A 12,685-nucleotide genomic window follows, 5' to 3' on the forward strand; every position below is an offset into this window, starting at 1 on the left:
GCAATATAAGGTTCATCCTTGAAGGCCATATCCAATTACTCATCCATTGCAATGCTGCTTTGGTTGCTGGGGCAACGCTTCGTAACAATTTATTTCTCCCCGTAGCCTCTGAACTGTATTTATTTGCACTTTTTCTACCTCCGCTGCTGGTTAACGGCAGGAGTTAGATGAAAAACATCAGCACGGTGCCTGGCTGGGTAGCACTGGACAGAGAAGAAGAATGCCTGGTTCATTATGAAGCTGTTCTTTTTATATAGCTGGAGTTGAAATATTGTAATTCAGCTGCTGTCGTCTAGTTTTTAAACAGCGTGGAAGCTGTCACGGCATCCTCTGAGTCGTTTTCTGATTCAGCGACTGAAGTAAAGTTTGAGATAACCACAAAAAAATGGAGGAAACTTTGAGAACGCTCATCTGTTGACCTTTTCTACCTGGGCTGCTTTGTGTGTCTCTTTGTGCACCTTCACAGACGTCTCCTTGAAAAACTGATTTTTTTTCCCTCAGGCCTTGATGGTTGCTTAGAAACGGCACAAACATCTTTAAAAAGGCGATTATTCTACGCCAAAGCCTCCAAAGCTTCAAAATGCAGACTTTCCCTGTGTGTGAAAGCCAGATAATTACCCGAGCTCAGGCCCCTGCCCCACTCATTCCTTAATTGGCTGTCACAAAGTTGGACAGAAGTGAAGAAAAAAAAGGAAAGAGAGTCAAAGTCAAACTTCTTCTCCTCTGCAGGTTGAACCTTACGGCCAAATTCCACCAGATCATGTCCGGTCCTTCTCTGATCCTTCATGGCACAGGATCTGATAGGTTTCTATTCTAGTCAATGTGTTAACTCTAGGGATGGGTACCTTTCACATTTGAACTGATACCGTACCGGTACCGGTAATCAACGGTACCAATTTTCGGTACTTTTGTGTGTTTATGTGGTAATGAATGTTAATTTGTTTAATAATAAAGATCGCATTATTTTTAAATTTAACTTACTTATTTCATTTAACATGAAATGAACAGAAACAGGATTATATAGGTGATTAGATATATTAGCTGACACGTGCTCGTGGCGTCTAATTGCTCTTTCGGGAGTTTATCAATGAACACACGTGAACGCCTGCAGATGAGGAAAAAGTCACTTCTCCGTCTCTTTATAATAACAGGACACACAAATTACTTGTTGGGCATTCACGCACACAGGAACGGTTATAACAGGGCAGGTAGTCGGAGCGAGAGAGTCCGTCTCAACTTAATCTTCCAGCAGCTCTGCCTCGCGGTGAGTGCGCACGCCAGTCAGCTGCAGGCTCCGTTAGTGTTAGATGCAGAGAGCAGAGAGCAGTGAGCGGAGACGTCCACCCGATCAGTCTCAACTTTATTACAGGATGGAAGTATGGAAAATCACCTACACTTCCACTCCCTCACAGTCACAAGGATGCGTTAAGGTACCGAAACATGGTACCATTTGATTTTACGTGAATCAGTACTCAGTAGTACCGACGGAATTTGGTCGGTACCTATAAAAGTACCATTTCGGTACCCATCCCTAGTTAATTCCCACTGGATCTGCTCCGTTGCATTCCGACTGCGTCTCTGATCCGGCAGGTCGGAGCCCTCGGGGATCCGATACACAAGGCTTCTTTTTTTGCCAGATGCCGGAGCACGACGCATCAATCTCAACAGAGCAGATGGAGCGGGACAGGAAGTCAGGCTCCAAAACAAAATGAAAATATCCGGTTAATTTTCAGAATAAAACACTGTGTTATCACCAGATCGTATTTCACTTAACTACAACAACAAACGGTCATGATGAGCGGAGCCAGGCCTGGAGTCAACAGGTCAGAGGTTTTCAGAGGACCATAAAGACAAAATGGATGAGGAGAGGAGGAGGAGAATCCTTGATTCAGAAATTACAGCGAGATCTGGTGCAAATCCCGTGTTATGGAGCAACATGGTTTTTAAACAAGTTCAGAAAGACACTCACACACAAACCGCCTGTGTTTGCTTTGGTCTGTTCATGCCAGTGTGTGTGTGTGTGTGTGTGTGTGTGTGTGTTATACCTCTCCTCACGGTTCTGCCCTACACACACTCGGCCGCCGTGGCGAGGGGTCGGATTGCTGCAGGAGCGCTGGCGGACCTGGAAGCCGATACCACAACTGGTGCTGCAGGGGGACCAGGAAGTCCAGGGGGTCCATGCTCCGTTTCTATGGAGATACACAGAGCAACATCGACGTGAGCTTCAAAGGCCACAGACTGAGCGCTGCAGAGCATAACAGCAAGGTCACAGCAGGAATATATCAGCTGTCAGGAGGTGACAACAGGAATATGTTGAGATGTAGCTCCACAGCATCATCTATTGCAGATTTTGAGGCTTGAAATGATCCTAATTAAGAACATTTAATAACACAGAAGACATATCTTTGAGACAAAGAGAATGTTTTTGTCTTTCATCTGCCAGATTCTGCTCTCTTTATTAATGACGACGACCCTTCATCATTTGCAGATAAAAGGCAGAACCCCCATGACGTAGAACATCAGGACACACATTGCTGGGCCGCAACACGATACAGAAATGCCCTCATGAGCACTTTAAAAAAATCCACACTGATCTGATCCTGTTAGCTGCCCTGATTGACTTTAGCAGAGCAGCAATGCATGAGCTTAGTGCTGAAACCAAAGACTGCATATAAAGATGGATGACATGTCTCCACCTTCACTAGTGCTACAAAAGAGAAGACAAAAGCTTGATGCTAACAGAGTCTGGTACAGTCTGCAGAGTAACAGCTCCTCGTGTCGGTTAACAGCAGACACTCGCTGTTTGAGGAAGTTTAATGACCCGATCAGGTTTTATAGCATTAAAAACAAATACAACTAAACTTGTTTAGAAATATTTATTTGATATGTGTTTGATTTTAGAATTTAGTCCCATCTGTTCACCAGGAGGAGGCAGGCTTTAAGAACTACACTACAGCCAGCCAGTTTAGGGAGCTCCACATATTTTGGCATCACTTTTAGAGAGCGGTCACATTGTTCCTTTTTTACATACAGACTTTAGCTAAAATATACCACAGAGAGAAATAACTGAAAGGAAATTAATCAATAAATAATAATAAAGAACAGTTAATACCCTGAGAAGTGAATCAATCAATCAATCAGACTTAATTTGTAAAATGATTTTCATACAATGATATTGTAACACAAAGTGCTGTACATAAAAAATAAAAATAGAATAAATTTAAATTATTGAAAAAAAAAAAAAAGACACCCCCATCCTAATCCTAACCCCAGCCCCAAACCCACCCAAAATCCTAACAATAAGAACACAATATATGCAACAACAACAACAACAACAACAACAACAACAATAATAATAATAATAAAAATAAAATAAATAAATAAATACATGAAAAATGAAAAAGTTGCTGAACGAACTGAGGAAATTAAGCTCACAAAATAAAATGAATTAATAAAAAAATAAAACACTAAAATATTAAGCCTGTAAAATAAACTAAGATGCTCTACTTAAAAAAATGACAAAAAATTAAATATATAATAAATAAATAAAGTAAGGTGAAATAAAACTGTTATAAGAATAAAACTAAGTGAGACTAAAAAAGGAGGTCTAGAGTTTGCTTTAAAAAATGTTTATGCTCTGAATAATAATAATAATAATAATAATAATAATAATAATAATAATAATAATAATAATAATAATAATAATAATACATTTATTTTATATAGAGTTTTTCAAAAACTCAAAGGCTCTGTTCAATTGTTAAAATCAATACAAGCAAAAAACAAATAACACAGATCAAACAAAACAACAGTACAATCACAAATTAAAAGCTAACTTAAAAAGGTGAGTTTTTAAAAGAGATTTGGATGGTAAAGGGTCAGAGCAGTTTTGGATATGGGAAGGGAGTGAGTTCCAGAGGGTGGGGGCTGCTACTGAGTGATGAAAGTAAACAGTCTTTAATATGTGAACAACGACCTGGTTTTAAGTTTCACAGCAGGGTTAATATCTCTGGCTTTGGCATCTTGAGGAAAAAAATCAACCCTCAGTTTCTACTCGTTATCGGCTCACACTGCAAATGTATCAAGTAAGGATATATTCACAAGCTCAACAGGAACAGGATTGATGCAGCTGCTACAGCTTGGTTAATTTTAAATATGAGAGTTTGAATCTGTAATATGTCAGCTGAATAAGTGAGAAAACAACACCCAGATTATCACCTGTTAGTCCCCAAATTACTGGCACTGAATATTCAACACAGGAAAAATTAAATGTGTTTGTATTCCTGATGAGTAGGTGTGAGAATGTGGGGGATAAATCAACAGAATCCTATCCTGATACCAAACCTAGATTTATACATATTCAGGGACGGCTCACAGAGACTGATGTACAGGTGTAGCTCGTGTATTAGCACAGGTTTACCTGGAGCAGTTAGCGACCTCCACACTGATGCCGTAGCAATGCTGGCCTCCACATTGAGGGGCTGGGCTATCGCAGGCTCGTGTCCGACACAGGCAGGACCCCGCGCTGCCTCCATCATTATGACTACATGTGGACCAGCCGGACCAGGTGCCGAAGCCTCCATCCACGGTCACATTACGGATCTGTGAAGGCCAAAAATACAACATTTAAGAGTAATGGCTTTTCTCAGGGAGCGGCCATTGCATTAGTGTGATGCTCTCAGGAATGTGTTGCTCTGGGTTACATAGCCCACATGCAAACAGAAATCAATTTTCCTGAAATGGATGCAAAAATAACTGCATTACATCATCTTTAGCACATCCAGAAACTGAGCAGATTCAGGGACATAAATGGGCTGAAAACACAAGGAGGATATATGAAAACTGTCTCAGGATACAATGAGCTTCTACAGCAGCAGAAGAGAGACTCAGAAAAGGCAAATCAATGCTGTAAATGGAAACATTGGAGGGACAGAAATGTGAGGAAATAAAAGTGGCAGCGTAAATAGATATCTGAATCACAACACAATGAAACAGGAAGGCTCTGATATTACAGGAGCCATGAATTACGAGCGATGTCCCGGGTGTATGAGCTAAATACAAAAAAAGGCACAGGCGAGAGATTCAGAGCTGCGGATGATATGAGGCATGTCGACAGTACATTATAGGGTGATTTAAAAATGCAGAAAACACTTTCAAACTGAGAGAAAAGAGAGTGTGATCATCAGCTGCTTTGGCAGCAGCAGAAATAAGGTCTGCCCTCCGCTCTCATTGGTAATTGAACTCGGCCGTGTGGCTAAATGGGGGACGCTTGGGTAAGACAGACAACATTTGCATCAATGAGGCTGCCTCGAAAGCAAACAACAGACAATACCCCAACTTATTTAGACTACACTGAATATTTCTCTTCTCAAGGTAGCTTTTTCTTTTTTATGCTGTTTTTAAAATAAATATAAATAACTAGAATACAAAAAACTTCCATGACTGAGAGAAACATGACAATCTTTTCATTGAAACAGAAAAGAAAGAGAAAGGGACTCCAGGGACCTCATGATGAAAAGATCTCATGTTTTTGTGCCTCATAAGAGGAATTATTTCTTTCCAGAGGCTGAAGTAACAACAGCTGTCTCCAGTCTCTAATCTAAAGAAGACAGTAACATGCTGTTTGTTGAATTGGGGTTGATTAAGGCAGAGCTAGCTCTTTACAAAAACATTTATGGAGTACAAATTTCCATTTCACCTGGGTGGAAACTTAGACTAACATATGGAACAGTGACTTGTTCCTTCCCTAAAACCACAGAGAAACTAATTTGTACTCGTTTCCATATAGACGTGAGACTGTGGTGCCAGATGGCGTTTGTGAATAGGTTGGTAAAGCGTATCTCCTGCTCTGCCTGCACAACGCCGCTCTGTGTGCATGCCCTTGACTGGCCTCCAGCTCCAGACTCGCAGACATTCACTCAGTTTAGCCTTTTCTAAAAGTGTTAATGTATTCATAAGGAGATTAAAAAACAACTCTGTGTTTCTCACTTTTCTGTCTTTTTATATAACTGGTGCAAGCTGATGATTTCCCTGAATTGTATAACCATGTATCTCCAAGCAAAGTTATTACTGTCAGAGTTAATGCATGCTCCTCTAAATGGACTGGACCTGGCTAGACCAAGGTTAAGTGACTAAATACACACTCCATCACTGGTGTGGGCAGTGGTATGTGGCTAAATGAAAATACATCACAACGAAAGGACTGGTGGATACACTACTGCTGGAGACATGGATTATTTCTTTTCTCATTTCCTGTTATTAAAGTTGTAGTTAAGAGACACTTAGCTTAGCATACAGACTGTAGAAAAGGTGAAAACACAAATGATTTAAAACACGGACGTAGAGTCTGAAACGTCACCCTTCTGAAGAGGCGTTGTGAAGCCCAAACATTGCAGCTGTCTTACTGGAAACGCTGACTCCTGCTAATAGTTAAGTAAAGAGAGGGAGTTCAGGCCACAGCGAAGCAACCTGCCAAACAACTACAACACACCCACCTGTCAGTCAAAACAATCACGCCTTTAATTATGCTTAACTCTTAGTCCTAATGTAATCAAAGGGCTACTTTGGTTGTGATGGTGGCACTGCTCTGCTGGTGACCCTGACTCACGTGCTGCCGCTTAAGAGTATGCTGTGTGTTGTATGAATGTGTATTATTTATTGTATTTTTTTATTTTTTATTTATGTGTATTCTTGTGTCATTGTGGTGATTTTTTTAAAGAGCAGGTAACATGTGCAGCACTGATGTCAAAGACAAGTTTCCCTACAGGACAATAAAGGACATCGTATTGCATCGTATCGTATCTTTAACTTATCGTTCTGGAAATATTCATCCCTTGTACAGTTATCAGGTATAAAGAAATAAGGTATGGAGACTGAAAACGTTGTTGATGTTGTTTTACCAGGCTGTAAAAATGTTCAATTCTGCTGTAAAAATGTGCATTCTTGTAAACTCTTTAATGGTATTTTCTTGGTTCTTGAGAAACACACATTTTTTGCACTTCCGTATTGGTTTCGTTTATTTTACACCAGAAGTTGCCGCTTGGGTATAAAGTCTGCCAGCACCACTAAAAGTCAATAATAATACATAGAAACTGGACGTTTGCAGTGTTTTGTTTTTTTTTTGCTATTTTTGTTCCTGTGTGTGTCAGGTGATCTTGCATGTATCCATGGTAACATTGTTTACATATTAGATCAGCTGTTCGCAGCTCTTAGCGTGTCGATGCTAGACGATGCTAGACGATGCTAGACGATGCTAGACGATGCTAGACGATGCTAGACGATGCTAGGCGATGCTAGGCGATGCTAGGCGATGCTAGACGATGCTAGACGATGCTAGGCCCGCTGTTGCCTGCGAGCTGAGGAGAAGGAGGCGGGGACGACGTGTTGGTATTGAGGTGCAAGCTAGAAGGGACGGCGTCGACCTGTCCTTCCACCCACCGTCATGGGGACTGTGGGATCTGTCTACAATGAGGTGGACGAGCTAACCCAGCACCAGAGTAGCATCATGCTAACAGAGCTAACACCTCCTGCTGTGGGTGGACAGGATACAGGAGAGCAAGACTGAACTAACTGGTGAAGAAGGCCAGCTCAGTCCTGGACCCTGTGGAGGTGGTGGCTGACAGGAGAATTATGGCCAAGCTGTCATCTCTGATGGAAATTTCTTTTCTATATATGTTCTTGTTGAAATTCTTGTACTGTACACCTTTTTGTTTGCTGCTGCAACTCCATGAATTTCCTCGTTGTGGGATGAATAAAGGAGTATCTTATATTATCTTATCTTAAAACATATAATTTGTTTAATACAAAAATAATCATCATCATTTTTTACAAGAGCAGCAACATCCTAGTCACGGCGTAAAAATGCAACACTCTAATCTTTTTAGATAGAGCCAGGCTAGCTGTTTTCCTGTTCCCATTTTTTTTATGCTAAGCTAAGCTAAGCTAAACGTCTCTGAGATCTGGTCTCATAATTACCACACAGACATGAGGGTAGTGTTAATCTTCTAACCCCATCTTTGGCAAAACAAACAATTGGCTTAGCTCTCAACAAAGCAACCTACTCATCAGATATATGAAGAGGTAAATGTAGAGCTAAGCTAGCTAGGTGTCAGTACATGCTAAGCTACATCACTTTGCTCTATCATCATGGTTACCAGAGATGTGACGGTGGTTTCAATCTTCACACCTAACTTTTTAGCAAAAAGACTAAATACTGTTTCCCACAATGTTTATTTATCTGAAATATTTGGATGTGCAGCTAAGCTAGCTTGAAAGTGAAATCTTGTTTACGAACAAACTTGAATTATTTAGCAAATAGGCATAGCAAAACTTAAAATATGTGTATGTGTTTATGCTCATTTGTATGCCTTATTGTTTGTCTATTTATACACACATCAATTCATGTGATGATGCAGTTTTAGCTTTGAGTTCTAAGTAGTCAAACCAGACAGCCGCATTAAACGCTTCAGAGGCTCCCAGCACTCCGCTGAAACAGGCTTAGAAAAGATCTCTGAACGGCAGAGGAAAGCAAAGTCACGCTGAAATTGATAGGATAACAGGTTCTCTAATACTGCTCCTAAATGTGGTGTGCATTAAAATATGGAAGAGCTGTTTTGCTAACGAGCGAGCCGTCAGAGGGGAATGATTGAGGCAGCCCTCTGGATCACTCTTCAGGTACGCGTAACTTCCTCAAAGTCAAGTTTTAGAATCCAGAGATACCTTCCTTCTGCAAGAATATATATCTCAGGCTGGTTTCAGGGACTGCTTGTAAGTTGTGAGCATACGCAGTGAATACAGAGCAGGCTGCTGCTTTCAGAGGTGAGGTGCACGGATGAATTTAAGTATTAAATTCACGTGAAGAGGAGAGCGAGGAAGGAAGCCGACGAAGAATAATTGTGTTTTCTACCAGCTTTGAAGTTTCAAAGTACAGACAGAAAATGAAGAGGGCAAACTTGTGAGTGAACTAAAAGCAGGTATGTCAAAATCAGTTTGCAACAAGTGATACTCACAGGACACTTTGTGATGCTCTGCTCCCATTGGCTCATTCTGACACTTTCCTCCAGGGTGGTGCATTTCTTCAGCAACAGGTCCCAACCGCAGTATGGATCTCTGGCTCCTACACAGGCTCTGAAAGGACAGAGAATGAGGTTCACTTATAATGGAATTTTGGAGGCTGAGAGAGAAATAAAGGAGGGTAAAGCAGAGCATTAAGAGGATGAGATGAGGGAGGAAGGTGTCAGAAAGAAGAGTAAACAAGATGAGGAGGGTAATGTGAAGACGAGAGGAAACGAGATAAGAAAGGTGGATAAATATTTACCTATGAATATTGAGTTCTGCAATAATCTATATTTCTTACATCACAGCAGCAGCTGAAAATCATGTCTTAACACAATGTGCTGACTGGTTCTCAGGTAATCTCTAGTCGGGCAGCAGGACTGTATACATATCAGCCAACAAATATTCACTGTGAGGAAACTGAAGCAAAGAAAGTTGGATCTGTTTATGCTGTATCTTCTTCTGGAGGTTTATTGAGAGCAATAAAAAGCCTGATGTTACTCTTTTCATGCAAATATGAGTCTGAAGTGACAACACAATAACGCAGCTCTGAGCTGCTAGCATCAGTGCAGCATGATGTGCCCCCAGTGAAATGTCACAAAGTTGTTCGTGGACGTCATACTAATGAACTAAGCAACGACATAAACATGAGCGCACTTAACGCAAGGACGAAAGATCAAAGGCATCCGTCCTTATGAAAACAAAATAAGGCAAACTCTGCTTGTTTGCACCCAAAGAGGAGTTTGACGTAGCGTCTGGGCAGCTAATGAAAAGGCAGAAAGTTACAGATTTGGACGATGATATCAGGTGTGACTACAACAAATGAAAGGGAGACATAACAAGCTGATACCTGTTTTTGAGACGGCCTTAGGGGCCTGGCAGATTGTATACCACCCCTCAGTGAGCAGCACAACACACAGCCAAACAGAGGGGCAGCTGTCTAAAGTTTCAAATGGATAAACCTTAAAGAAAAGTCAGTGATTCCTCATCTTGTTCTGTTGCTCCCAGCACTGTTGCATTCTTTTACCTGTTTTTTTTTTATCTCTCTCAAGAAGAAAAAGCGCTGAAAGGGGGATGAAGTGTCATAATGAATGCAGCATATATCACAGAGCCACAGCTGTAACATGAAGCCTTAACTGGTCTGTATTCCAGCAACAGCTCATTGTATAGGAGATAAGGAATGCAGGTGTGATTCCCTTTCTGTGTGTGATGATGGATGGGATCCCAATCTCATGATGAGTCCTCACACCCTGGCCCTCCGTCTCTGCCTCCGAGTTTTCTTTCGCCAATATTTATGCCTTGACGGAGCGTCTTCCAGACAGACAGAAACTCAATATCTGCTAAGCACACACGCACAGAGCTGTGCGTGAGGCAGAAAACACGCAGCTCAATGACAACAAGAGGCAGACAGTGAGACGGAGGGCAGCCGTGGGCACCTCGAGTGGCTCAGACAAAAGCTGATTTACAGGGTTTTAAATCTCAGCGAAGGCCTCTGACCAACACAGGCCTGGCCTTTCCTGATAAAGAGCATCGTCTGAAAGAGGGCGCTTTAAAACTTGGTCGTCTGCATATTTGCTTTGACAGCTTCCAGTGAGATTAATTGAGTTGTTCTGTGCCTTTACTCACTCTCTGCTCTTGTGGTAGCTGCATCTCTTCAGTGGGATCTTGATGACCTGGTCTCTTACACCAACATAAAGCTCGCTGCGGCTGTGCAGGATCAGCAAGCTCCGGATTGGCTGCCTCTTCCTGGGCGGGAACAACTCGATCTCTTCCAAGAGGCAGCTCCCCATGGACAGGTTGAGAGGGGAGAGCACTTTTCTGATAGTACCGTAATCTGTAAGAGAGAGAGGAGGGATGAGAGGATCTTCTCACAAAGAAGAAGACGGTAACGCAGAGGGGGGGTTACAAAAGAAGAGTTTCATGAGGAAAAAAACATCAAAACTTTATTTGAACTCGGTGTGAACCAAACAACAATCACTTGGTTCTGAAATAAGACTGTCAAAAAGATTGGCGGCGGCAGGCGTGCCACGCTTGGTTATGCCATCAGCATGCAGCACTGTAGATTCAACCAGGGAGCTGTTATGGCTCCCCGATACAAGATTTCTGGCCTACTTTTCTTTGAGGGGGTATTCCACTGAAGAAAGAAACCTTCTTTAGTTTTAAGGGGAAAACAGGGTGGAAATTCATGTCACTGTGAATACATCCTGACCTTTATTTTATATAAGGTATGCCCCTGTGAGATGAAGCTGGGGCCTGTTCTTTCGGGAGAGCTAAGACAAACATCATCTATTATACATGAAATCCCCTGGGTGAAGAAAAAGTAATTAGGTGCACAGAGTTCCCGGGGAACAAGGGTGAATTGCTAATAGATGGTTTCAAAGTTGGGAGCGTAAAAAGCAAGAACGGCCTGGAGCTGTGTTTGTCAGTTATGTATTACTTTGTAATCTGTTACAATAATGTGATCAGGAATAACATCTGAACTTCAGGAGTTATATAACAGCTTATTTTCCAGGTAAGGCTCCATTACTTTCATAGTTAATTGGTCAACTTAACAAGTAACTTCATGGAGAGTTCGTATCCATTCGGCTTCTGTATGTTAGGGGAGACAAACTCGCCCAGGACATGCTAGCTTGGCTCATTAAGTTTCTTTATATTAAGATAGCTGAATCTGGCCTTGTCATCTGGGTTTGTCCCTAGTTGGGGGCTTCTGTTAGATGTGTGCTAATTGCAGCCAACATCAAGATAGCTGTAAGTGTTCAGTGAACACCTTTTAAAGCTCCAGTGAGTTTTCAAATGGTTTTGAAATAGACTGAAACTAATATTGCTGCCTTCATATGGCCTACTAAAGTCAGCTAGACCATCAGCAACAAAACTATTACTTCTATAGTGTAATTTTTAATGCCTAAAACCACCACCGGGGGTGGGTGTAACGCCTGGTTTCCACTTTTGTGTATACCTGGTCTCCAAAGATCCATAAATAAACGCATATTTCATCTGAAGTCCAACGCAAGGAGTTCCATTTCTTCCCAGATAGAAACTGCAGAAGCTACCTAAATTTGTCTGGGAACTGATAATGACTCTGTCTATACTTTGGGGCGCTGTTATCCTAGTGTATTAAGCTCTTACCCCATGTACAGAGGCTATAGTCTTAGTCGCAGCAGTTGCTGGTTCAACTCCTAGCCTCAACCATTTGCTGCATGTCTTCCCCCCACTCTCTACTCCCTACATTTCCTGTCTCTCTTCAGCTTTCCATCGTTTCCCTTTAGATTTTAAGTGAGTGATTAATTTCACTGTTAGAAACAAAGCATGAGAAGGTTTTCTGTTAAAAAGTTACAGCTAACACATATAAAGGACAAAATCAGCTGAGAGATTAGAGGTACCGCCAAAATCCACACAAACTTAAAGTACCTCACATGAGTTTTAAATGAAAGTTTGGATGCTTGTTGCATTTCAATCAATACACCTTTTATATGATATAAAAATATGTAATGAATGTCACATCTCACCCCGTACACTACACTACATGTGGTCTGTAACAATAGAGCATTATGTTTCACTACTACTGATCACACAGCTGCTCTGCTTGCTTGGAGGCGGTGTTGTACTGTTGGTTGTGGGTTTATTGCCTCTC

At 41.5% G+C, this 12,685-nt stretch overlaps 1 protein-coding gene across 1 annotated transcript in view; it reads right to left on the reverse strand.

Annotated features, from left to right (window-relative positions):
- Nucleotides 1-12,685, reverse strand: part of sema5a (sema domain, seven thrombospondin repeats (type 1 and type 1-like), transmembrane domain (TM) and short cytoplasmic domain, (semaphorin) 5A) — a 174,380-nt gene that overhangs the window by 58,916 nt on the left and 102,779 nt on the right. The window contains exons 11-14 of the mRNA XM_034705796.1: nt 10,681-10,888; nt 9,009-9,126; nt 4,421-4,602; nt 2,046-2,189 (exon numbers count right to left, since the gene is read on the reverse strand). Of these exons, the coding sequence (XP_034561687.1) occupies nt 2,046-2,189; nt 4,421-4,602; nt 9,009-9,126; nt 10,681-10,888 (652 nt within the window). The remainder of the gene's footprint in view (nt 1-2,045; nt 2,190-4,420; nt 4,603-9,008; nt 9,127-10,680; nt 10,889-12,685) is intronic.

The sequence above is a fragment of the Notolabrus celidotus genome, chromosome 17 (assembly GCF_009762535.1).
Source record: "Notolabrus celidotus isolate fNotCel1 chromosome 17, fNotCel1.pri, whole genome shotgun sequence".
NCBI lineage: Eukaryota > Metazoa > Chordata > Actinopteri > Labriformes > Labridae > Notolabrus > Notolabrus celidotus.